The sequence below is a fragment of the Borostomias antarcticus genome, assembly GCF_949987555.1.
Source record: "Borostomias antarcticus genome assembly, chromosome: 8".
Lineage (NCBI taxonomy): Eukaryota > Metazoa > Chordata > Actinopteri > Stomiiformes > Stomiidae > Borostomias > Borostomias antarcticus.
The window spans coordinates 17,025,768-17,049,619 of record NC_140241.1 but is presented as its reverse complement, the minus strand read 5'-3'; the positions used below and the strand labels follow the sequence as shown (position 1 = coordinate 17,049,619).

General features: G+C 43.6%; 1 protein-coding gene across 1 annotated transcript; it reads left to right on the top strand.

Annotated features, from left to right (window-relative positions):
• Positions 1–21,825: 21,825 nt before the first annotated feature.
• LOC311312528 (heat shock protein beta-1-like) lies at positions 21,826–23,070 on the top strand (the record flags this gene model as incomplete). Its single annotated transcript, XM_084442490.1, has 3 exons — positions 21,826–22,222; positions 22,568–22,631; positions 22,905–23,070. The coding sequence occupies 3 exons, from the start codon at positions 21,826–21,828 to the stop codon at positions 23,068–23,070; spliced, it is 627 nt and encodes a 208-aa protein (XP_084298616.1).
• Between the last annotated feature and the right edge of the window lie 782 nt (positions 23,071–23,852).

The window sequence follows — 23,852 nt, the reverse complement described above, 5'->3', positions numbered from 1 at the left end:
AAAGTGAACCACCCTAGTCCACAAGGCATGTGAGCCTTCCCTAACCCCGTGAGTCTGAGTCCTGAGCACTTAATTAATATCACCTGGCAGGGTTGCTTCCTCTCGGTAGAGTGAGAGGGGGGGGTGTCGTTGTTTAAATTGGCACACAGCGAAAAGTATACATAGCATAGCTCAACTATTTACTTCTTCAGAATCCAGACAATCACGCGAACATTTCCATGTATAAAATGTCCTTCGGTCTTCAGAAGTGTAGGAGAGGTGAAGAGTTAGAAACAGTTAGAGATTCTAGAGCGAAGAGAGATTTTCTAGAGCGTGGCTCCATTGATTTCAATGGAGGGGGGGGAGTCATTATTCGAGCTGTCCCAGAGTGAAAAATATACATCGAAGAGCTTAGCTTTTTTGATTTTATGAATCCCAAGAGTCGTGTGAACGTTTTGATATATAAAATGTGTATGAGCTGTGAGAATTAGAAGATGGATGGCAGTTTAGAAAATGTGTGACTTTTTCCAAAAACCTCTGAAACTGGTGAAATTGTGCAGAGGACAAAAAGTGTTTCTTTCATTCTGCAATCAAACAAATGAAGTAATAATGAAACCATGGGGTGTTTTGAACTCGGCATGAGCCAGGGAATCCATTGCTACCATCATTTTGAAGATTGGACATACAGTTCAAAAGTTACTGGCATAAACGCAACTCCAACTTTGACACGTTGGTGGCGCTAGAGTGCACGAGATGTCAACGTAAGGCTTGGTGACAGATGTCATGGGTGTGTCCCGGATGAGTGTGCCAAATGTGGTTTTGATAGATTAAAACATTACTGAGATATGACCCCAGTTCCTGTTTTGCAGCTTTTCGGCCAATTTTGATTGGCTGTCACGAGGGAACGCAATGGACAATCAAAAATCCCTGTAAGACTTTTGTGGACATCGGTCTATAGATTGTGCATACTGCGTGTGGTGCAGAATGGTGAAAAAACCTAGGAGGAGATACATTTTGAGTGTTTTACACTAAATCCAATATGGCGGGAAATCCAATATGGTGGAAAATGATGTCATAGGGTGCGTTGAACTTGGCTTGAGCGAAGGAATCCAACGCTGCCTCGTTTTTGAAAATCAGGCTTACAGGTCAAAAGTTGCATGCACAAATGCACCTCCAACTTTGACACGTTGGTGGCGCTAGAGCGTTCAAGCTGTGGACATGGGTCTTGGTGAGAAGACTTTGGGGACTGTCATGAATGAGTGTGCCAATTTTCCCAACTTTTTACCATACGGTTCTATGGGCTGCCATAGACTCCAATGGCAGAAGAATAATAATAAATAAATAAATATAGCTGCAAGCAGCGATGTGGGGGCCAAGCGGGACGCACGACCAGCGCATCAAAGACAACAAGCAAAACATGTCAAAAGCCAGACATGGTTGAACAGGATTCGATCTCTGTACCTGCTGCTTGCAAGACCGACACGCTAAGCACTGTGCTACGCAGGATGTTGCGAAAGTGAACCACCCTAGTCCACAAGGCATGTGAGCCTTCCCTAACCCCGTGAGTCTGAGTCCTGAGCACTTAATTAATATCACCTGGCAGGGTTGCTTCCTCTCGGTAGAGTGAGAGGGGGGGGTGTCGTTGTTTAAATTGGCACACAGCGAAAAGTATACATAGCATAGCTCAACTATTTACTTCTTCAGAATCCAGACAATCACGCGAACATTTCCATGTATAAAATGTCCTTCGGTCTTCAGAAGTGTAGGAGAGGTGAAGAGTTAGAAACAGTTAGAGATTCTAGAGCGAAGAGAGATTTTCTAGAGCGTGGCTCCATTGATTTCAATGGAGGGGGGGGAGTCATTATTCGAGCTGTCCCAGAGTGAAAAATATACATCGAAGAGCTTAGCTTTTTTGATTTTATGAATCCCAAGAGTCGTGTGAACGTTTTGATATATAAAATGTGTATGAGCTGTGAGAATTAGAAGATGGATGGCAGTTTAGAAAATGTGTGACTTTTTCCAAAAACCTCTGAAACTGGTGAAATTGTGCAGAGGACAAAAAGTGTTTCTTTCATTCTGCAATCAAACAAATGAAGTAATAATGAAACCATGGGGTGTTTTGAACTCGGCATGAGCCAGGGAATCCATTGCTACCATCATTTTGAAGATTGGACATACAGTTCAAAAGTTACTGTCATAAACGCAACTCCAACTTTGACACGCTGGTGGCGCTAGAGTGCATGAGATGTCAACGTAAGGCTTGGTGACAGATGTCATGGGTGTGTCCCGGATGAGTGTGCCAAATGTGGTTTTGATAGATTAAAACATTACTGAGATATGACCCCAGTTCCTGTTTTGCAGCTTTTCGGCCAATTTTGATTGGCTGTCACGAGAGAACGCAATGGACAATCAAAAATCCCTGTAAGACTTTTGTGGACATCGGTCTATAGATTGTGCATACTGCGTGTGGTGCAGATTGGTGAAAAAACCTAGGAGGAGATACATTTTGAGTGTTTTACACTAAATCCAATATGGCGGGAAATCCAATATGGTGGAAAATGATGTCATAGGGTGCGTTGAACTTGGCTTGAGTGAAGGAATCCAACGCTGCCTCGTTTTTGAAAATCAGGCTTACAGGTCAAAAGTTGCATGCACAAATGCACCTCCAACTTTGACAGGTTGGTGGCGCTAGAGCGTTCAAGCTGTGGACATGGGTCTTGGTGAGAAGACTTTGGGGACTGTCATGAATGAGTGTGCCAATTTTCCCAACTTTTTACCATACGGTTCTATGGGCTGCCATAGACTCCAATGGCAGAAGAATAAATAATAATAATAATAATAATAAATAATAAGAAAAGGTACAAGAACAATGGGTGCCAGCGCTTAGCGCTTCGCTGCTTGGCCCCCAAATAATAATAAGAAAAGGTACAAGAACAATGGGTGCCAGCGCTTAGCGCTTCGCTGCTTGGCCCCCAAATATAGCTGCAAGCAGCAATGTGGGGGCCAAGCAGGACATGCGACCAGCGCATCAAAGACAACAAGCGAAACACGTCATAGCCGCATTCAAAGCTCTACCGCAGTGTTGAAAATCGGGCATACGGTTCAGAATATACGTACTTCCAACTTTGACAGGTTGGTGGTGCTAGAGACTTTGAGGTGTCGACATAGACTTGGTGACAGGGGTCACGGGACCGTCCACGATGAGTGTGCCTAATGTGGTTATGATACATCAAAACCTTACTGAGATTTGACCACACTTCCTGTTTGGCGGCTTGGACGCCAAATTCGATTGGCTGTAGCGAGCGAACACCTTCGACAATCGAAAATCCCTCTAGGAGTGTTGTGGACATTGGTCTAACGAATGTGTACAGCCAGTTTCATGTAGATTGGTGAAAATCCCTAGGAGAAGATACATTTTAAGTGTTTTACACAAAATACAAAATGGCGGGAAATCCAATTGGTGGAAAATGACATCATAGGATGCGATGAACTCGGCATGAGCGAGGGATTCCAACGGTACCTCATTTTTCAAAATCGGTTACACAGGTCAAAAGTTGTGTGCATTAACGCACTTCCAACTTTGACATGGTGGTGGCGCTAGAGGGTTTGAGCTGTCGCAATGCCACTTGCTGCCAGAGGTCATGGGACTGTCCCCGAAGAGTGTGCCAAATGTGGCTTTAATACATTAACAATTTGCTGAGATATGACCACACTTCCTGTTTGGCGGCTTAGAGGCCAAATTTGATTGGCTGCAGCGAGCGAACGCAATGGACAATCAGAAATCCCTGTAAGACTTTTGTGGACATCGGTCTACAGATTGTGCCTACCGAGTGTCGTGCAGATTGGAGAAAAAACCTAGGAGGAGATACATTTTGAGAGTTTTTCACAAAATCCAAAATGGCGGGAAATCCAATATGGCGGAAAATGATGTCATGGGGTGCGTTGAACTCGGCTTAAGCCAAGGAATCCAACGGTACCTTGTTTTTGAAAATCGGGCTTACAGGTCAAAAGTTGTGTGCACAAACGCACCTCCAACTTTGACATGTTGGTGGCGCTAGAGGGTTCGAGCTGTGTACATGGGTCTTAGTGAAAAGACTCAGGGGACTGTCATGAATGAGTGTGCCAATTTTCACAACTTTTTACCATATGGTTCTATGGGCTGCCATAGACTCCAATGCCAGAGGAAGATGAATAATAATAATAACTAGTGCTGCGAGCAGCAGTGAGCGGGCCCTCGCACCCCACGCGTGTCGGGGTGCTGCGCCGTTAAAGGCTGTGCTATTTCGGTGTGCAGTACTGAGAGAAACTTCCTGTCACCAGTAGGTGGCGCTCTAGGCGTGACTCAATACCGAAGCATAGATGTGTTCAGGACGGTACCTTGATGAAGCGTGAGAAATGTTGAGTAAATCGGATAACGTATGTAGGAGTTATGAGTACTTCCTGTTTCACCAGTAGGTGGCACCGTAAGTGTGACTCAATACCGACGCATAGATGTGTTCAGAAGGTGACCTTCACGAAGGGTCAGCAATTTGGTGCAAATCGGATGATGTATGCAGGAGTTATGAGGACTCCCTGTTTCACCAATAGGTGGCGCTATAAGTATGCCACAATACAGACACATAGATCTGTTCAGGACCGAACCGTCATGAAGCGTGAGATATATCGGACAAATTGGATAATGTATGGAGGAGTTATGAGGACTTCCTGTTTCACCAATAGGTGGCGCTATAAGTATGACGCAATACTGACATAGATGTGTTCAGGACAGAACCGCCATGAAGCGTGAGATATATCGGACAAATTGGATAATGTATGGAGGAGTAATGAGGACTTCCTGTTTCACCAATAGGTGGCGCTATAAGTATGACGCAATACTGACACATAGATGTGTTCAGGACAGAACCGTCATGAAGCGTGAGATATATCGGACAAATTGGATAATGTATGGAGGAGTTATGAGGACTTCCTGTTTCACCAATAGGTGGCGCTATAAGTATGACGCAATACTGACACATAGATGTGTTCAGGACAGAACCGTCATGAAGCGTGAGATATATCGGACAAATTGGATAATGTATGGAGGAGTTATGAGGACTTCCTGTTTCACCAATAGGTGGCGCTATAAGTATGACGCAATACTGACACATAGATGTGTTCAGGACAGAACCGTCATGAAGCGTGAGATATATCGGACGAATTGGATAATGTATGGAGGAGTTATGAGGACTTCCTGTTTCACCAATAGGTGGCGCTATAAGTATGACGCAATACTGACACATAGATGTGTTCAGGACAGAACCGTCATGAAGCGTGAGATATATCGGACAAATTGGATAATGTATGGAGGAGTTATGAGGACTTCCTGTTTCACCAATAGGTGGCGCTATAAGTATGACGCAATACTGACACATAGATGTGTTCAGGACAGAACCGTCATGAAGCGTGAGATATATCGGACAAATTGGATAATGTATGGAGGAGTTATGAGGACTTCCTGTTTCACCAATAGGTGGCGCTATAAGTATGACGCAATACTGACACATAGATGTGTTCAGGACAGAACCGTCATGAAGCGTGAGATATATCGGACAAATTGGATAATGTATGGAGGAGTTATGAGGACTTCCTGTTTCACCAATAGGTGGCGCTATAAGTATGACGCAATACTGACACATAGATGTGTTCAGGACAGAACCGTCATGAAGCGTGAGATATATCGGACGAATTGGATAATGTATGGAGGAGTTATGAGGACTTCCTGTTTCACCAATAGGTGGCGCTATAAGTATGACGCAATACTGACACATAGATGTGTTCAGGACAGAACCGTCATGAAGCGTGAGATATATCGGACAAATTGGATAATGTATGGAGGAGTTATGAGGACTTCCTGTTTCACCAATAGGTGGCGCTATAAGTATGACGCAATACTGACACATAGATGTGTTCAGGACAGAACCGTCATGAAGCGTGAGACATATCGGACAAATCGGATAATGTATGGATGAGTTATGAGGACGTACTGTTTCACCAATAGGTGGCGCTATAAGTATGACGCAATACTGACACATAGATGTGTTCAGGACAGAACCGTCATGAAGCGTGACATATATCGGACAAATTGAATAATGTATGGAGGAGTTATGAGGACTTCGTGTTTTATGGCGAAATGTCAAACTTTGGCGGGGCGCCACGGCAAGGGTGTTTGGTGAAAACTCAATTTTTTTGATAACTTTTGATCACAAAGGTCTTAAGATGAAGCTGACCCGATATGAAGTTGATCGGATGAAATCTGTAGGAGGAGTTCGTCGAAGTACGAGGCATGGAAATGGTCAAAACAAGGACAAAATGGCACATTAAGAGCAAAATGGCGGACTTCCTGTTGCATGTTGGGTATAGCTCCAAGAGACATTTAAGTGTGGCTCGATGAAATACATATGCCCTCCGAATTTCGTTCGCCTACATCAAACTGAAAGGTGGGGCTCGCCATTTGAAACTTTCCAGGGGGCGCTCTTGAGCCGTTTTGCCACGCCCATTTCCGTCACCCATGAATTATCAAATTTTTCACCGGGACTGACGTATCTGCAAAGTTTCATCCGTTTTCATCGATGTTCAGGCCGCCTAAAAGGCATTTGTTTGGAGTAAAGAATAATAATAATAATAATAATCCTTCGAGTTTCAATAGGGCCTCGCACCGCCAGTGCTCGGGCCCTAATAATAATAATAATAAGAAAAGGTACAAGAACAATGGGTGCCTTCGCAGCTTCGCTGCTTGGCCCCCAATAATAATAAGAAAAGGTACAAGAACAATGGGTGCCAGCGCTTAGCGCTTCGCTGCTTGGCCCCCAATAATCAAAATTCCTGCAAGGTCAGTGTATGAAAGTTTTGTCTCACTTGGGACTACATTCACGTGGTGGTTTTACAGTGATAGCACCTATGGCTGATTTGTTATGATTTTTTAAAGTTTTAAACTTTAGACTGTTGCTGTAGCGCCACCTTCAGCTTTATTGACCTACAATGCAGGTTGAGGACTTTGGGTAAAGTACTGGAGCTATGTGCAAATTTTGGTGATTTTTTGTCCACAGGAAGTTAGACTCGAGTGGAAGATGGAGAATAATAATAATAAGTAAAACATTTTGATGCATTGTAAGATCAATTTTGATAATTCAATAATCTGGTCAATGAGTTTGTGAATGACAGTTTGAAGATCCAGTGTAGCAACTTTAGTGTTAATTGATTGAAAAATGTGGGTTACAGGTTTTGTTAGATTTTTTTTCATAATTGAACATTAACTTCAGCTGTGTACTCAGTCAGTTGCCAATCAATCGATTTAGTCATTGTAATCCTCGGCGGGGGTTGGGTAGGGTTGCCAACAGCGATGTCTCAGATTCGTGGAGCTTGCGTTGGATTGTGGGTGACGTAGTTTTCTCTGTATGAAGTGTTGGTTTCAGAGGACAGAATTAAACATATTTTTAAAAATTCAATTTTTGAGATAAAATTCTGAAAAAAATCATACTACATCTTGGATATGTGGCCAATGTTGTCACTTTTTATGAGGATGATCAGACATTGATTTGGCGAGAATTATTGGAACTGTATACAAAACTGTTAACAGTGAAACTTTTTGATGTGCTATGGGCTCAATTTTTCATATTTCAAAAATATGTGAGGATCCTTTGGTAAGGACAGTCTGTAGATACAGTATATTAATTTTGGTGTCAATTGAACAAAAAATGTGGGAGGAGATATGTTTGATAGGTTTTACAGTTTATGAAGAAATCAGAGTGATGGACTTCAAAATTCCTGCAAGCTCAAAGCGTATGAAAGTTTTGTCTCACTTGGGACTACATTCACGTGGTGGTTTTACAGTGATGGCACCTATGGCTGATTTGTTATGATTTTTTAAAGTTTTAAACTTTAGACTGTTGCTGTAGCGCCACCTTCAGGTTTTTTGACCTACAATGCAGGTTGAGGACTTTGGGTATAGTACTGGAGCTATGTGCAAATTTTGGTGATTTTTTGTCCACGGGAAGTTAGACTTCAGTGGAAGGAGAATAATAATAATAATAAATATACCTGCAAGCAGGAATGTGGGGGCCAAGCAGTTTAACTGCAAGCAGACAAGGAATCAGCTAGACTGACGTGGTGACATGTTTGACAAGGGTCAAGGAGGGGCCCGAGATTTTCGGAAGTCAGACATATGGTTGAACGGGATTCGATCTCTGTACCTGCTGCTTGCAAGGCCAACATGCTAACCACTGTGCTACGCCGGATGTTACAGATGTGAATCACCCTAGTCCACAAGGCATGTTAGCCTTCGCTAACCTATTAGCTGAATCCCAATCTGAGTCTGAGTCCTGAGCACTTAATTAATGTCAGCTGGAAGGGTCGCTTCCTCTCGGTTGAGTGAGAGGGGGGGTGTCGTCGTTTAAATTGGCACACGGCGAAAAGTATATATAGCATAGCTCAACTATTTACTTCTTCAGAATCCAGACAATCATGCGAACATTTCCATGTATTATATGTCGTTCGGTCTTCAGAAGTGTAGGAGAGGTGACGAGTTAGAAACATTAACACTGATTCTGTCATTTTCTAGAGTGTGGATCCATTGTTTTCAATGGAGGGGGGGAGTCGTCGTTCCAACTGTCACACAGTGAAAAATATACATCGGAGGGCTTAGCTTTTTTGATTTTATGAATCCCAAGAGTCGTGTGAACGTTTTGATATATAAAATGTATATGAGCTGTGAGAATTGGAAGAGGGATGGCAGTTTAGAAAATTTGTGACTTTTTCCAAAATGCGCCTTTCACCACTCTGAAAGTGGTGAAATTGTGCAGAAGACAAAAGGTGTTCCTTGCATTCTGCAATCAAACAAATGAAGTAATAATGAAACCATGGGGTGTTTTGAACTCAGCATGAGCCAGGGAATCCATTGCTACCATCATTTTGAAGATTGGACATACAGTTAAAAAGTTACTGGCATAAACGCAACTCTAACTTTGACACGCTGGTGGCGCTAGAGTGCACGAGATGTCAACATGAGGCTTGGTGACAGATGTCATGGGTGTGTACCGGATGAGTGTGCTAAATGTGGTTCTGATAGATTAAAACATTACTGAGATATGACCCCAGTTCCTGTTTTGCAGCTTTTCTGCCAAATTTGATTGGCTGTCACGAGCGAACGCAATGGACAATCAGAAATCCCTGTAAGTTTTTTGTGGACATCGGTCTAGAGATTGTGCATACTGCGTTTTGTGCAGATTGGTGAAAAAACCTAGGAGGAGATACATTTTAAGTGTTTTACACAAAGTACAAAATGGCGGGAAATCCAATATGGCAGACAATGACGTCATGAGGTGCTTTGAACTCGGCTTGAACCAAGGATTCCAAAGGTACCTCGTTTTTCAAAATCAGACTTACAGGTCAAAAGTTGCATGCATAAAAGCATTGCCAAATTTGACACGTTGGTGGCGCTAGAGGGTTCGAGCTGTGGACATGAGTCTTGGTGAGGAGACTCAAGGGACTGTCCTGAATGAGTGTGCCAATTTTCATAACTTTCTACCATATGCTTCTATGGGCTGCCATAGACTCCAATGGCAGAAGAATAATAATAATATGAAAAGGTAGAAACTTAATGGTGGCCTACGCAGCTGCGCTGCTTGGCCCCCAATAATATAGGCAAATACAATAGGGTTCCGGCAGCTACGCTGCCTGGCCCCTAATAATAATATAGGCAAATACAATAGGGTTCCGGCAGCTACGCTGCCTGGCCCCTAAAAACAACAACATTGCACTGGAAACTGGCACTGTCTCGTTTTTCCACACACAAAATTACATCGAGAGCAACAGTCATGGGCGGTCGCCACTACTGAGTTAGACAATACGATTCTGCTAATTTCACATTTGTCAGGCACACTCGTCCACTAACCCAACGTTTTGCACAGTCAGTGGGCAGGCTCACTACAACCCCCACCATTCACAGAATTCTCAATGAGCCTACATTGACATGCAAATAGCCTAGGATGGTAGGTGACACTTTTGCAGCAGTTTTGCAAATAGGCTAGGCTGCTAGCTGCCAGTTTTAGACTGCTAGCTGCCAGTTTTGCAGTGGCTGGGTGCAAGATCGCTCGTCGTCACTGTAAATGAGGGCAACCTCAGTGCCTCTCGAGCATAAATAAAGGTTTGAAAGATCTATAAATCCACAAGCCGGCCAAGTCCAATGCATCTTGATCACAACTTTCACATCTATTCTTGGCTGTGATATTTATTGTACAGAGTAAATTTTTACATTGTATATTGTCTTGACCCATTGAGGAAGCTACAGTAAATGTGAATATAGGCTAAGCAATACCTGAATTTTAATGTGCAACATGGACAAACTCTAGCCTACTAGAATAGTCGATATTTTCCCATTGCACTTGCAGACCCTTATTCTAAGCCACAAGAGCCACTTATTCAAAAATAAAGTGTTAACTGAATCAGATTATTGTTGGAGTCAATTTATTTTTCAGTAGCCTTTATATTGCATAGAAAACTGTGCTCATGTGTCACGCTGTGTTTGTAGCCCTCTGCAAATACCAACCCCACCCATACAGCAGCACCTACAACTACATAACATTGGTTGGATAGGCTAATAATAGCCTAATAAAAAACTATGTTTGAGCTAGCTAACGTTACCTACCATTAGCTCAACCGGGACAGTTGCCAGTTAGCGATGAGAGGCAAAGTCCCAAGCCCAGTTGATAGCCTCCATCGTGGGATGAGGGTGGTGCAATCATGGCCACTATCCAGCTTCATACACCCAACGTTAGGCTAGCTAAGCTAGCTAGCAAGCAAGCAGTTGCAAAGTCGAACAATACAGGTTGTAAAATGATGCGGGGGCATATCTCTCGCTAGCTATGCATGCCGTATTATATTATTTTAAGAGTTTGCCCCAAAACACAAAAACGTTCATTTGAAGTTAAAAGCTAACAAAAGCTGGGGCCGTCTATAAACTGGGGCCGTCTCATTCATAACGGCGACAGGCACTAACCTGGCAGACTGCATCGAATAGTTATCAAACAAGCTTGGGAACTAACGTAGCTGGCATAATCCAATAATTCCCCCAAAAGAACCCCTCCACTGCACAAGCTGTTTACCAAACCTAGCTAATAAGCACAAGCTACTGAGTGCAACGTTAGCCCTGCTAACGGAGAGAACGGATTTGGAGGAGATTGTTGCAGCTGGTGCTAAATGAGGCAAAGGAACATGTCAAATAGAATACAACAAACATGCGGAAAATGTATTCAATCACTTCTTCTTACGGCTTTCCAGCAGTGTCGATGCAACTATTACTGCCCTCCACAGAATGTTGCTACATACTTCACGTCCGGATGTAAACAAGCCGGATTGCCAGATTGGTGCTGTAGCCCCAACGAGTGCTCCAAATCCCCCCAATGCGATAAAAACCCGCCCAAATATTATATATTTATTTAGTATAATATATATCTATATATCATAATACATGTTAAGAAAAATGCTTTTCAGCTCAAATTCCGAAAATAAAACTGCAACACAAGCCTAACCCAGCGGCTTAGCCAGAAATCCGACCGGGCCTGAGTAAACATAGAATTCATCCATAAATCTATCCATAAATTGCTCAATAGGTGAATAGTCCTACATCATACTGCGCCAATGTGTTCTTATTTTTCAAGTGTTATCAGTGATATGCTTTCTATTTGATAATAGGGCTTGGGAAAACGTAGTCCCAGACACGACCATCTTATTTCTAGACAGGTGTATCTATTTGTAGCCCAAGCCGATACAGCCGCATTTGGTGTCACAAACACACACACGAGCGCCATCTAGCGGCCATTGTGTGTCAATAACAGCCTCCCATTCTAAAGACTGCGGGGGCATTTGACCCACCCCCCAGCTAGGCTGGTAAGTTTCAAATGCTTGGCGCTGCTAGTGTTAAAATCCTGGAAATACCAGCATTTTTTTATTTACCTGTCACAGAACCACAACAATATTACAGCACAGTGTAAACTATGCCTCCCAGCCACCTGCCTCGACGGCCAAGGACTCAATGTCCAACCTGAAAAAACATTTGCCAGTAAGTTAACGTTAGCTAATGTCAAACGTTAGGGTAGCTAACGTTAACCTTACTTACACTGACAGCTAAATTAGCTAGCAGTAGGCTTCTACAGTATAGCACTAATGTTCAACCAGAAAACCAGACCCAAGCGCCCATTCAGATTATTTTCACTCAATAGTGCCTGTCGGTGTTATGGTGCATTCGTTTGTGGTCGGAGGTGGCAAGTCGCAAGTGGCAAAATACCTACCTCCGACCTGTGTGCATTCGAGCTATAGCGAATGATACGATGAAGATATATGATATCAGCCGGCAACTGGAGGCTGAGAAACATATCCAAATTTGCGACGAGGAAGTGCGAGTTCATGCAGCGTTTTATTTAATCATGCCTAGCAAGTCGCAATTTGCCACCTCCCAGTTATAAACGAACGCACCATTATTCAAGAGCTATAACTAACTGCCTGGAAAAACTGGTCAGTGGGTGCTTTATCCATAATATATAAGGCTGTGTGTCCACTGGCAAGCTGTATAGCTGAATAGCGCTAATCACAGCTGCTTAGAATGCATTAGAGCTTGAGTTTAGAGCTGGCTCCGACGTTTACACCTAACGTAAGCTACATTAGCAAAGAGTGTCGTGTTTTGCAGACTGCAATTAACTAGCCAAGGCAAGATGACACGCACCCTAACCTCTTGGCATTAACACTTGCTCTAACTGGGCGGGCGCTGGGCAACTGCTAGTTGAACACAGAAAAATAATAAATAATGTAGGATTTCTGGTGAAATACACAGTACATTTTATATCTGGTGAAATACACAGTACATTTTATTTAAAGTTATCCAAAAGTAACTGAAAGTAATCCCTTACTTTACTTTTAAATCGTGGTAATCGGATTACGTTACTGACTACAGTTTTTCACAAGTAACTTGTAACTGTAAGGGATTACTTTTTAAAAGTAATCTTCCCAACCCTGCAGACTACCATACCTCTCATGCTCTCTCATTCTGTTTCTCTCTATAATATAGCTACCTAGCTAGATCTTAGCTGCCTCGCTGGCTAGTTTAGGAACAAAGGGCTAGCTCACTAGCTAGCCATGTCCCTGTGCTAGGCAGCTGGCTGGATATTAGCTGCCTCGCTAGCTAGTTTAGGAACAAAGGGCTTGCTCACTAGCTAGCCATGTCCCTGTGCTAGACAGCTGACTAGATATTAGCTGCCTTGCTGGCTAGTTTAGGAACAAAGGGATAGCTCACTAGCTATAGCCATGTCCCTGTGCTAGGTAGCTGGCTAGTTTAGGAACGAAGGGACAGCTCAGCTTACTAGCATGTTAGCTAAGGTTAGCTAGCTAGCCTTTGTTAGTTAGTGCTAGTGCCTTTGTTATGCTAGCTAGACTTAGTCACTTGTTTAGAAAGGAGCTACTGCTAAATGACTAACGTTAATGTAAACAGCACAGATAGTATAAAGATAGCTTACCCCAAAGCAAAGCAGAATGCTTGGCGGCAGACAACAGTGGTGTGAATCTGGTACGTCGTTCGACGCAACTTTTGCTTGGTAGCAACTTGCTTTGTTGATACAGTCATCAAGAATAAAACTCTGTGTACGAACGAGTCCTGCTCTGCTGGAGTTTTAGCTGCTCTTAAAACTCTTTCCATGTCCTGGATGCCATCCCCGTCTTCTCTTTAGCAAAAGCTGTAGCATCCATGGTTAAACTTGGGACTGAATGTAAACAAAGCCGGCGTGTTGGGGAAGGGTGTGGGGGCAGAGAACCCGGAAGCAATAGCCAATGAAACCAAATCATGCTAATCGATCTGCCCGCCCCCAAACCCGACTCGAAATCAGCTAAAAACGAGCTTAGTTTGCAGACTAATTATACGTATTTCGTGAACCTAAAACTTGTCTGTTATAGTAAGTGGGTTCTTCACAACTTCAACTTTCGTAATACAAAAAAAAACAAAAAACGAAAAAAAACGTGTTTTTTTTATTTATTTTGCCCTCTAGCGCATTTCGGGGTTTGCCGAGTTGCGGAGCAAATCACCAGCCGCTGTCACATATTCAATTCTTGCCGACAACGCCATTAATGATGGTGGAAACTTAATTTACACATTACTGATCAATAATTATTCAGAAGAGAGATCTGTAGCTCAGTTGGTAGAGTGGGTCGTTCAGTGATCGAAGGGTCAGTGGTTCGAATCCCAGCTCCGACTGTCCACATGTCGAAGTGTCCTTGAGCAAGACACCTAACCCCAAATTGCTCCCAATGAGCAGGTTAGCACCTTGCATGGCAGCTACCGCCATTGGTGTGTGAATGTGTGTGTGAATGGGTGAATGAGAGGCCATTGTAAAGCGCTTTGAGTGCCGCTAAGGAGGAAAAGCGCTATATAAGTGCAGTCCATTTACCATTTCTGTAGTTTATTTAACAAAGAATAAGCACATATAATACACAATACAATAACCAAGCTTCAGGCATGGTCAAATACAGTTCTGACAAGTAGCTTATGACAAAGACAGTTAAGTAACAGTTATAGACAATTACAATACCGTGACAGCGTGGGAGCAGCAGAAGTTCACGTCCAAGTAAAACAAAACAGGTGTGAGCTAGCATGCTAACATGCTAAGCTAAGCTAAAGCTAAAAGCTAAAGCTGAAAAGCTAGCATTCACATCAGTTTTCTCCACTTTATATATCGTGGGACATCACATCCCATCAGTTACAATAGGTTCGGCCAGCAGGCCTGCATTTCTCATTGGTCAGTCTGATCAGTTCCAACTTGTGATTGGCCATTCTAGGTTGCTCCCATCTTGGGAGAGACAGGTCTAGTGACATAAATCATATTATGCCGCAGTGCTCTGGCAATGAATATGCCGCATGAATATGGTGCCAGCTCCAGATTAGACTAGGGGACTGACCATATCTAATGTCCGATTAAGCAACTTTACAGCTGTTGTTGACAGCGTTCTGCTGACCGGGTCAGTCCAGAAATCCTTCTCTAGCCTTCTATGACCTTCTATGATCTTCTATGACCTATTTGGTATCAACGCTGGGCAGCTCATCTAAATATACACTGGTATCAGAGTCACCAGCCTAAAGCAAGAATTAACAGGTTTGAAACTGGTGATGTTCTGCCCACTTCAAGTACTTAAGATCTATTATAAAACTGAATTGAAATTAGGCCTATAGGCCTGTTGCACAGCAGCCATTTTGACATGAGTGTATGTCATCTTACATCCTGTGAGCCAGACTGACACAGGTGTAATTAATAACATTGATTATGGCCCTGTTACAATGGAACAGAACCATGATCAATGTTATTAATTACACCTGTGTCAGTCTAGCTCACAGGATGTAAGATGACATAAGCTGAATCCCAAATCGCGCACTTAGGCGAAAGTGCAGAGCACTCGCGGCCTTGTGGCCTTACACGCGCGTTCCCGCTAAGTCCACAAGGGCTCAGGGTAGTCCCAAAACGGAATTGCTAGGTCCACAAGTGCGCCACTGCCGCCATTTTGCGCACTTTAACCGCACTTACCGAAAGTCCGCAATTTCGCGGACTTAGGAGCAGAAAATACCCACAGTCCACCGCGTCTCATGTGACACAGTGCTTGAGTGCATCCGAGTCATGATCCGAGTGCATCACACATAAATCATGACATTTGCCGATAACACAACATTGATCTTGAAATCCACATGCTGCAAACATATCCCAACCAACATAATTTTTTTATTATTATTAAATTAAAACAGACGTCAGTCGGTCAATTTGCAGAGCCGAGGGAGAGCTGAGGAGCGCGTCAGAGCAGCCTCTGCCTCGGAGGGACGCGGCAGCCAATGAAAACAAAGTGGGAGGGGCATTGAGCTAAACTGGTTTGGGAATCGTTGGCGCGCAGCTGGAAGTGCTGTCCCATTTAATTCACGGCCCTGCACCCTCTGGCCCTTCCAGCTGACGTCATTTAAGTGCTCAGGCCGCAAGTGCGAGGGGCCGCAAGGGTGGTTTGCGCACTCAGATTGGGATTCAACTATAAACTCATCAATCAATCAATCAAAGCTTTATTTGTATAGCGCATTTCATACCCAGAGGCAACACAATGCGCTTTACAGAGAACAAGGGAGGTTGGCATACGACCCACTCTCTACATATTCCAGAGGGAAGCAAAAAAACAGTAATCACCCGGGGGCCAGATAAGTGAGCTGTAAAAATTCTTCCCTGACTCCTCTCAACAAGGCGATCGAGCACGCTCCAGGAGTATGTTTGTCTACCGGCTAAGAACATTTATAAAGCAATACATTACATTAAATTACATTTCAGAGTGAGAGAGGCTAAAAGCATCATAGGAGAGAGAACATTCTACGGACATGCTACGACATCCACAGCAGACATGGGGGTATCTATCGGACTCCGGGAGGTCTGTTGGTGACAGTGGGGCATCCACTGGACCTGGTTAGAAGATAGGAGGGAGAGAGAGAGGCACTAGGGAGAGGGAAGGCAGAACAGGGTTAGTAGCACATAGAGCCATACAGACCACACAGATATTGAAACAGGCAACCTGGGGCAAGCTCCTGGAATATATTTGTCTAATGGCTAAGAACATTTAAAGAACAATAAATAACATTAAATTTAATTTTCAGAGCAAGAAAGGCTAAGAGCATCAGGTCCAGGCCTAAGCCGGATGTGGACTGATGTGTGTCTGTGTGTACGTGTGTGTGTGTACTAAATACTACGATATCCACAGCTCCACAGCTGACACTGGACCTGGTTAGAGGATAGGAGGGAGAGAGAGAGGCACTAGGGGAGGCAGAAAACCGTTAGTAGCACACTGAGTCATTGAAGCAACACAGCTGTCAGAACAGAACAAGCCTGTTTCAGGATAACCAGCTTCTGTACACTATTTGATATACATACATTGCATAGCAGGATGGATACCAATGTATACAGAGGATTCACAGGTAGGTTTGAGGCTGCCTTTCTGTGTCTCAAGGTCAAAGCTAGTGATTGTAGGCTAGGTCGAAAAGGTACGTCTTGAGGTCTTGCTTGAAGACCTCCGTTGTTTCGGCCCTTCTTAGGCACTCCGGTAGGGTGTTCCAGAGGTTGGGGGCATAGAAACTAAAACTAAAAGCTGCCTCTCCGTGTTTCTTGGTCCTGGATTTTGGAACTGTTAAAAGTTCAGTGCCTGAGGATCTGAGTGGTCTGTTGGGCATGTACTTAACAAGCATGTCTGAAAATATATTCTGGTGAGTGACTGTGGAGAGATTTATAGACTAGTAATAGTATTTTAAAGTCTATTCTAGAGTTGACTGGTAACCAGTGTAGTGATTTTAAGGCTGGTGTGATGTGTGCCCTTCGTCTAGTCTTAGTGAGGACTCGTGCTGCAGCATTCTGTATCATTTGTAGCTTAGAGATTGCTTTCTTTGGTAGGCCTGATAGTAGAGCATTGCAGTAGTCCAGCCTGCTTGTGATGAAAGCATGCATTAATCTTTCGGTGTCAGCCTGAGAGAGAAAGGGTTGCACCTTGGCACCATGTTCCTTAGGTGGTAAAAGGATGTCTTTGTAATATTCTTGATGTGGTTTTCGAAATTAAGATCTGAGTCAAGTATGACACCTAGGTTTTTAGCCTGGCAATTGGTGTCAATTTCCAGAGTTTTTAAGTGTGCAGCTAGTTTCTCTCTTTCAGCTTTTTCTCCAATGATCAGTACTTCTGTTTTGTCCTGGTTTAGTTGGAGGAAATTATGTAACATCCATACATTTATATCTGTAATACACTTGACAAGGCAGTCAATCAAGCTGTAGTTACTGGGTGTTACGGAAATATAGAGTTGGGTATCATCTGCGTAGCTATGGTAGCTAATGTTGTGCCTCCTGATGACACTGCCAAGGGGCAGCATGTACAGGCTGAAGAGTAGAGGTCCTAGGATCGATCCTTGGGGCACCCCACAGGTCATAGAGATCTTTCCTGAGCTATATTCACCGAGGGCAACGAAGAAATCACGACCGGTTAGATAGGTCTTAAGCCAATTTAGGACTGGACCAGAGAGGCCAACCCACTTTTCCAGTCTTTCGATGAGGATTGCATGATCTATAGTATCAAAGGCTGCACTCAGGTCCAGGAGGACGAGAACAGAAAGCTCTTTGGAGTAAGCATTAATTCTGAGGTCATTTACAACTTTGACTAATGCCGTCTCTGTGCTATGGTGGGCATGAAAGCCGGACTGGAAAAGGTCAAGGGTACAACTTGTAGCTAGGAAATCATAAATCTGTTTGAAAACAATTTTTTCCAGAATTTTACTCAAAAAGGGAAGGTTGGAGATTGGTCTAAAATTGCTAAAAACTTAAGTGTCCAAGTTGTTTTTCTTCAGTACGGGTCTCACCAGAGCAGTTTTAAGTATTGGTGGGAAGACACCTGTAGATAGGGAGTCATTAACAATGGATAAAATGTCATAGGATACAGAGTCAAAAATAGTTTTGAAAAAATCGGTGGGGACGGGATCCAGCAGGTATGTGGAGGTTTTGAGTTTGGATACTACTTTTCTCAACATTTCTGTGTCCATCAGTGTAAACAGGCTCATATGTCCATTACATGGAGGGAGAGGATCTGTGAACGGGATGCATGGCCTTTCCTGGGTGATATTCCTCCTAATATTCATAATCTTATCTCTGAAGTAAGCTGCAAATTCCTCACATTTGGAGGTAGAGAGCAGGTTATCAGGTGTTTTTACGGCAGGGTTTATTAGGCTATCAATTGTTGAGAAGAGCACAATTATTTCGGTTGATAGATATCAATTTTGAGAAGTGGTCTTTTCTTGCATTTCTTATTGCTTTATTAAAAGCAGAGAGATGTTCTTTGAGAATATCATGGTGGACCTGTAGCTTGGTTTTTCGCCATATACGCTCAGAACTTCTGCAGGTTCTCTTTAGTTGATATGTTTCCTCATTTCGCTATGGAGCTTTATTATTGGTTGTGATCCTTTTCAGTTTAATAGGTGCTACAGAATCCAAGGCTGCCCTAACTCTGGTGTTAAAGGTGGTTGCCAAGTCTTCAATAGTTCCTAAGGGCCCCACTTCTGGAGTTGATAAATTGTTTGTGGTCATTATTTCTCTAAAACTATCAGCTACTGCGGAGGTAAGATAACGTTTCTTGATAAAGCGCTCAGTACTACTTTTGACTTTAGGAACCAATGCAGTGAAGAAGATACAGAAATGGTCGGAGAGGGCGAGGTCACTAATAGAGGAAACAGTGATAGTCAGGCCCTTAGATCAAGGGTGTGGCCGCGGTTGTGGGTTGGCTCAGAGATATGTTGGGTAAAATCCATGGAGTTTAGGAGGTTGATAAAGTCCCTAGCTTTCGAGTCCGCCTCAGTGTCTATGTGTATGTTGAAATCTCACTGATGATGATAATCTTATCATAATTTGTATGGATGATGGACAGGAGTTCTGAAAATTCTGTAGAGGACTCATGTCAAAATGGCTGCTGTGCAACAGGCCTATTACCAAATAAAGTTAATGTTGGTGAGCTTAGTTGGTTAAGCTTACTTCGTAGTAAACAAACAAATGATAACACAAAACTGAGAGGGTCAACTAACCATGTTGAACAGCACCATTTACATGGAGTGCCATGTGCTTCAAAACATGCGCCTCGTATCAAGGCTGGAATTTTGTGCTTGGGCAAAACGGACAATGAAATAATTTGCAGTAGGCTGTGCATCTTGTCACTTGGGGGATATGATCTTTCTTGAAAACAGTTATGTGCACCTTAAAGAAATTAATCAAACAAACCATCAATGTCCGCAACCATAAATTCTTATAATGGGCTAGCTAATATTCATCGGCTAACGTCACCTTATCACGTGGCTAGCTAGCTAATATTCACTAATGTAGTCTACATTTGTAGACAAAAGTTACTGGTGTATTAATCTCTTACTGCACTGCACTTTGTATTGCATCACACTTTCTATATCATTGCACTTGTACTTTGCTTTCTTATATTGTTTTTAATCTGCCTTTTAATCCCTGTGCAGCACTCTGTGCATCCGTGCTGTGAAGAGCGCTATACAAATAAAGTTAAACATTATAGGGAGGGAAAGTAATCTCATGTTTTCACTTTCCCTCCCTATTATTCGCAAAGTGTACCAAACACCTGCACATAATAATGTGACTTACCCGTGACTCCATGATGCTTCTATGGCCTGGGAGATTGCCTTCTTATAGATTGCACCTGTTGCTAAATTAATTCGTGTTTTGTCCCCTTCTCCCGTCGTTGCCATTGTACACGCACCTGCACCAGCATCAAGCTGCATGAGCATCGAGATGGGTGGGGGCTCCATTCCGCAGACATACCTGACTCGTTTTTTTCCGCATGGCAGAAACTGTAACCACTCGTTTTGTCAAAAGAAGAAGATTTTGCGAAATGTCATTGTGTTTTGCACTTCAGGGCCACCATACTTTATTACTGAAAAATCACACAGTGATTTTCCGTGAGGGCAGAGCTCTGGTAATAAGTAGTATAAGGAAAGTATAAATAAAGGTTGAATTGAATTGAAAAAAGTGTGACATGTGCACAAGGCCAGAGTTCATGTCTTGCCCATGTCATGTTTCCCTTCCTGCTGACATATATAGCAAACAAATAAGATTAACTCATCCGTTATGTGGCAGAAACCCCAGTGGGACTGTCACCAGAAAAGTAATGGAGACAGATGAATTGAGATGGCATGATTAGATCATATGGTGTAATAATTCCATGACCCTGTCGAGACACTGATGACCTGGTCCCATTAGATTCCCTCACCTCTGACAGCCAGTGGTTAGCTGTTTTCCTCTTCTTAGAGTAGACAGCCTGACCCACTCTTGTGTAGAGCAGAGCTACTATGAAGACACAAGCCCCTTCATATCAGAATTTCTCACTAGCTCACTAGAGCGTCAGACTTTCTATTAGACTTTTCGTCACCCCCCTCAGATTCAAGATCCAGGGCCTGAGATATCACAGTGCATGAGGCTGATTACATGGCATGATAAATCACGGACCATATCACATTGGTTGATAGTATATATAAAGGCTGAATTCATGATAAAAGAGGAGCAAACATGCTGATATTGAGCAAAATGCTCATTGATAATAATATAAGGTATATCTAAGGATATATGATCAACAGGGGGTTATGTAAAGGTCATGTTTTGGATTTTCATGGGACGGCTGAAAGTGCTTGTTTTCCCTGGTGCCGCCTCTGTGATGAATGGGCATGCTGTTCCCTCACATAGCAGAGGGCTGTGATTACTATGGAGAGGACAAAGAGCACCAGTATGTGACAAGACTGCAGAGGCCATCGATGAATAAACCCCATGGTTGCTGCAGCTGGAGTCATCCACCAACTACTTACCATCTATGCCCCAGAGCTATAAATATAGATGATTAGCATTATCCTCTCTTGGTCCCGGGGCAACAGAGGAGCAATATCACTGCCCAGTTCACATCAGCTCATTCTCGTCCCATGGATAATGCTTACTGCTTGATAAGTGCTAAAGTAGATCAGCTGGGTATATAAAGGGTGTGAGTGATGCTTCATAGCTCAACAAAAGCTTGATTGTTCAGGGAACTCCTTCCCACTGTGGTCTTCCTGAACTGTTTAGGAATCTAGCTGCTTTGGGTGTGGTGACCGAGTCATCAAACCTAACCGGAGCATTGGGATTAGACAGACAGAGGCTCATTCGCCTGTCAGGGGAAGGAAAAGAGGTAAAGTGTTGACTCTTTTGGTAATATTTTCCATCCTCTACCGCTTCAAGGTGATACTAAACCATGAGCGACGACGGTAAGGTTTTGCAGCGTCCTATTTTCCGGCGAGACATTAGCTGGGATCCTTTCCGTGAGTGGACTGAGCCCAGCCGCATGTTTGAGCAGGACTTCAGCAGCCCTCCCTTCATGGAGCCTAGTGACTTGAGCTGGATAGACTGGGCCAAGAGAAGGCTGGCGTCTTCTCCCTGGCCGGGATACATGCGCTCCCCCGGCTTCAGCCCCTCTGCTGCTCACCCCCCTGCAGTGGCCCAGGCAGGTCCCAGGCTGGAGGGACACTTGACAGGAGGGGTGTCAGAGATCAGGACAGGCCAGGACAGCTGGAAGATCAGTCTGGATGTCAATCAGTTCTCTCCAGAGGAAATAACAATCCTAATCAAGGGGGGCTTCCTGGAGATAGCAGGTACAGCAATGCAAATGTTTCTGTGGTGTTGATAGGTAAAAATGATTGTGCGGTAAGCAAGCTGAAATGTTTATTGTCACAATGAAATAGTGCACTCTTCACATTTATAGAATAAACAATACAGTAAGGCAGTGTTCAAATGTAGCATCCACTGCCCTCTGCTGACCCTAACCCATCCACCGCCCTCTGCTGACCCTAACCCTAAGCCATCCACCGCCCTCTGCTGACCCTAACCCATCCACTGCCCTCTGCTGACCCTAACCCTCACCCATCCACCGCCCTCTGCTGACAGACATTTACAGTGCTGTGCGGAATGGAGTACATTAATGATTTTATTGCCTTCAGGAAAACATGAGGAGAGGCAGGATGAGCAAGGAACAGTCTCACGGTGCTTCACAAGGAAATACAGGTAAGAAACCAATGCAGAATAGGCTCATTACTTAGGAAAAACTCTCAGACTTACAGTAATAGAGTGTCCCAGGTTTTAATAGAAATAATGTGACTCCTTAACATGGGGTCATTGAAAACAACCATTAACTAATTGATTACCAAACGTGGTCAGATAACAATGTTAAAACTTGAAAGGGTTGGTTCTCAGTTTTGTTGACACTGCTATGAGTAATCCATTTGATTTAGACGCAGTCAGTGAAGTTGATTATTGTATTAAATCATCATCATACAGGCTACCACAGGGTGTGAGCATGCAGCATATCAGCTCCTCTCTGTCTGGTGATGGGGTTCTGTGTGTCCAGGCCCCCATTCCCGGGACTCCAGTCATCAGCAGCCACTCCAGCAGTGAGATTGTGATCCCTGTTCAGATGAAGCAGGAGCAGGTGGCTGCAAAGTGACCCCAGGGGTCAAACGTTAATACATTCAAAAGATTAGACCTGCAGCATGTACCTCAGAGCATGTCTCTGACAAAGCTTATGTTTTTGACACAAATGTTGTGTGATTGTGTATCCTGCTTTTGCTGATCTTGAGTGACTGTAATAATAACCATAAGCGTGGCTTACTTTTACTGGGTACATTGTGTAGACTATTGTACATTAATAATGTCATGATTGTTTCCAATGGGGGTAGCTAAATGAAGCTGAGCAGTATAATCCAGACAAATGGTTGATTCCAAGACTTGAGATACTTTCATTTGTTTTTTCTGAGTTACAAGGACCATGCTACAAAACAAATCAACAAAGCATACCTTTCAATTTCAATGCATTTTATCTCTTTGATGTTGAATAAAAGCAATACAAAATCAAAACAGGTATGAAACACTCTTGGTGCTCTTCTCTGTGTGGGGGCAGTTTTATACATTTATGGGAAATATGCCAGAGCTTTACACTTATACTGTGCAAATGGCCAGTGGAGAGTGTGCAGAGCATTGCGGATGACATTAGGTCGAGGGGCCACGTCATTTGGAGCACAGACTGTGGAGTCTGTGGGAGACTGTGTCCATCTGACTGTCCTCTGGCCCGGGGGAGACTGTGTCCATTCTGACTGTCCTCTGGCCCGGGGGAGGGGTCTGTGGGAGACTGTGTCCATCTGACTGTCCTCTGGCCCGGGGGAGGGGTCTGTGGGAGACTGTGTCCATCTTACTGTCCTCTGGCCTGGGGGAGGGACTGTGTCCATCTGA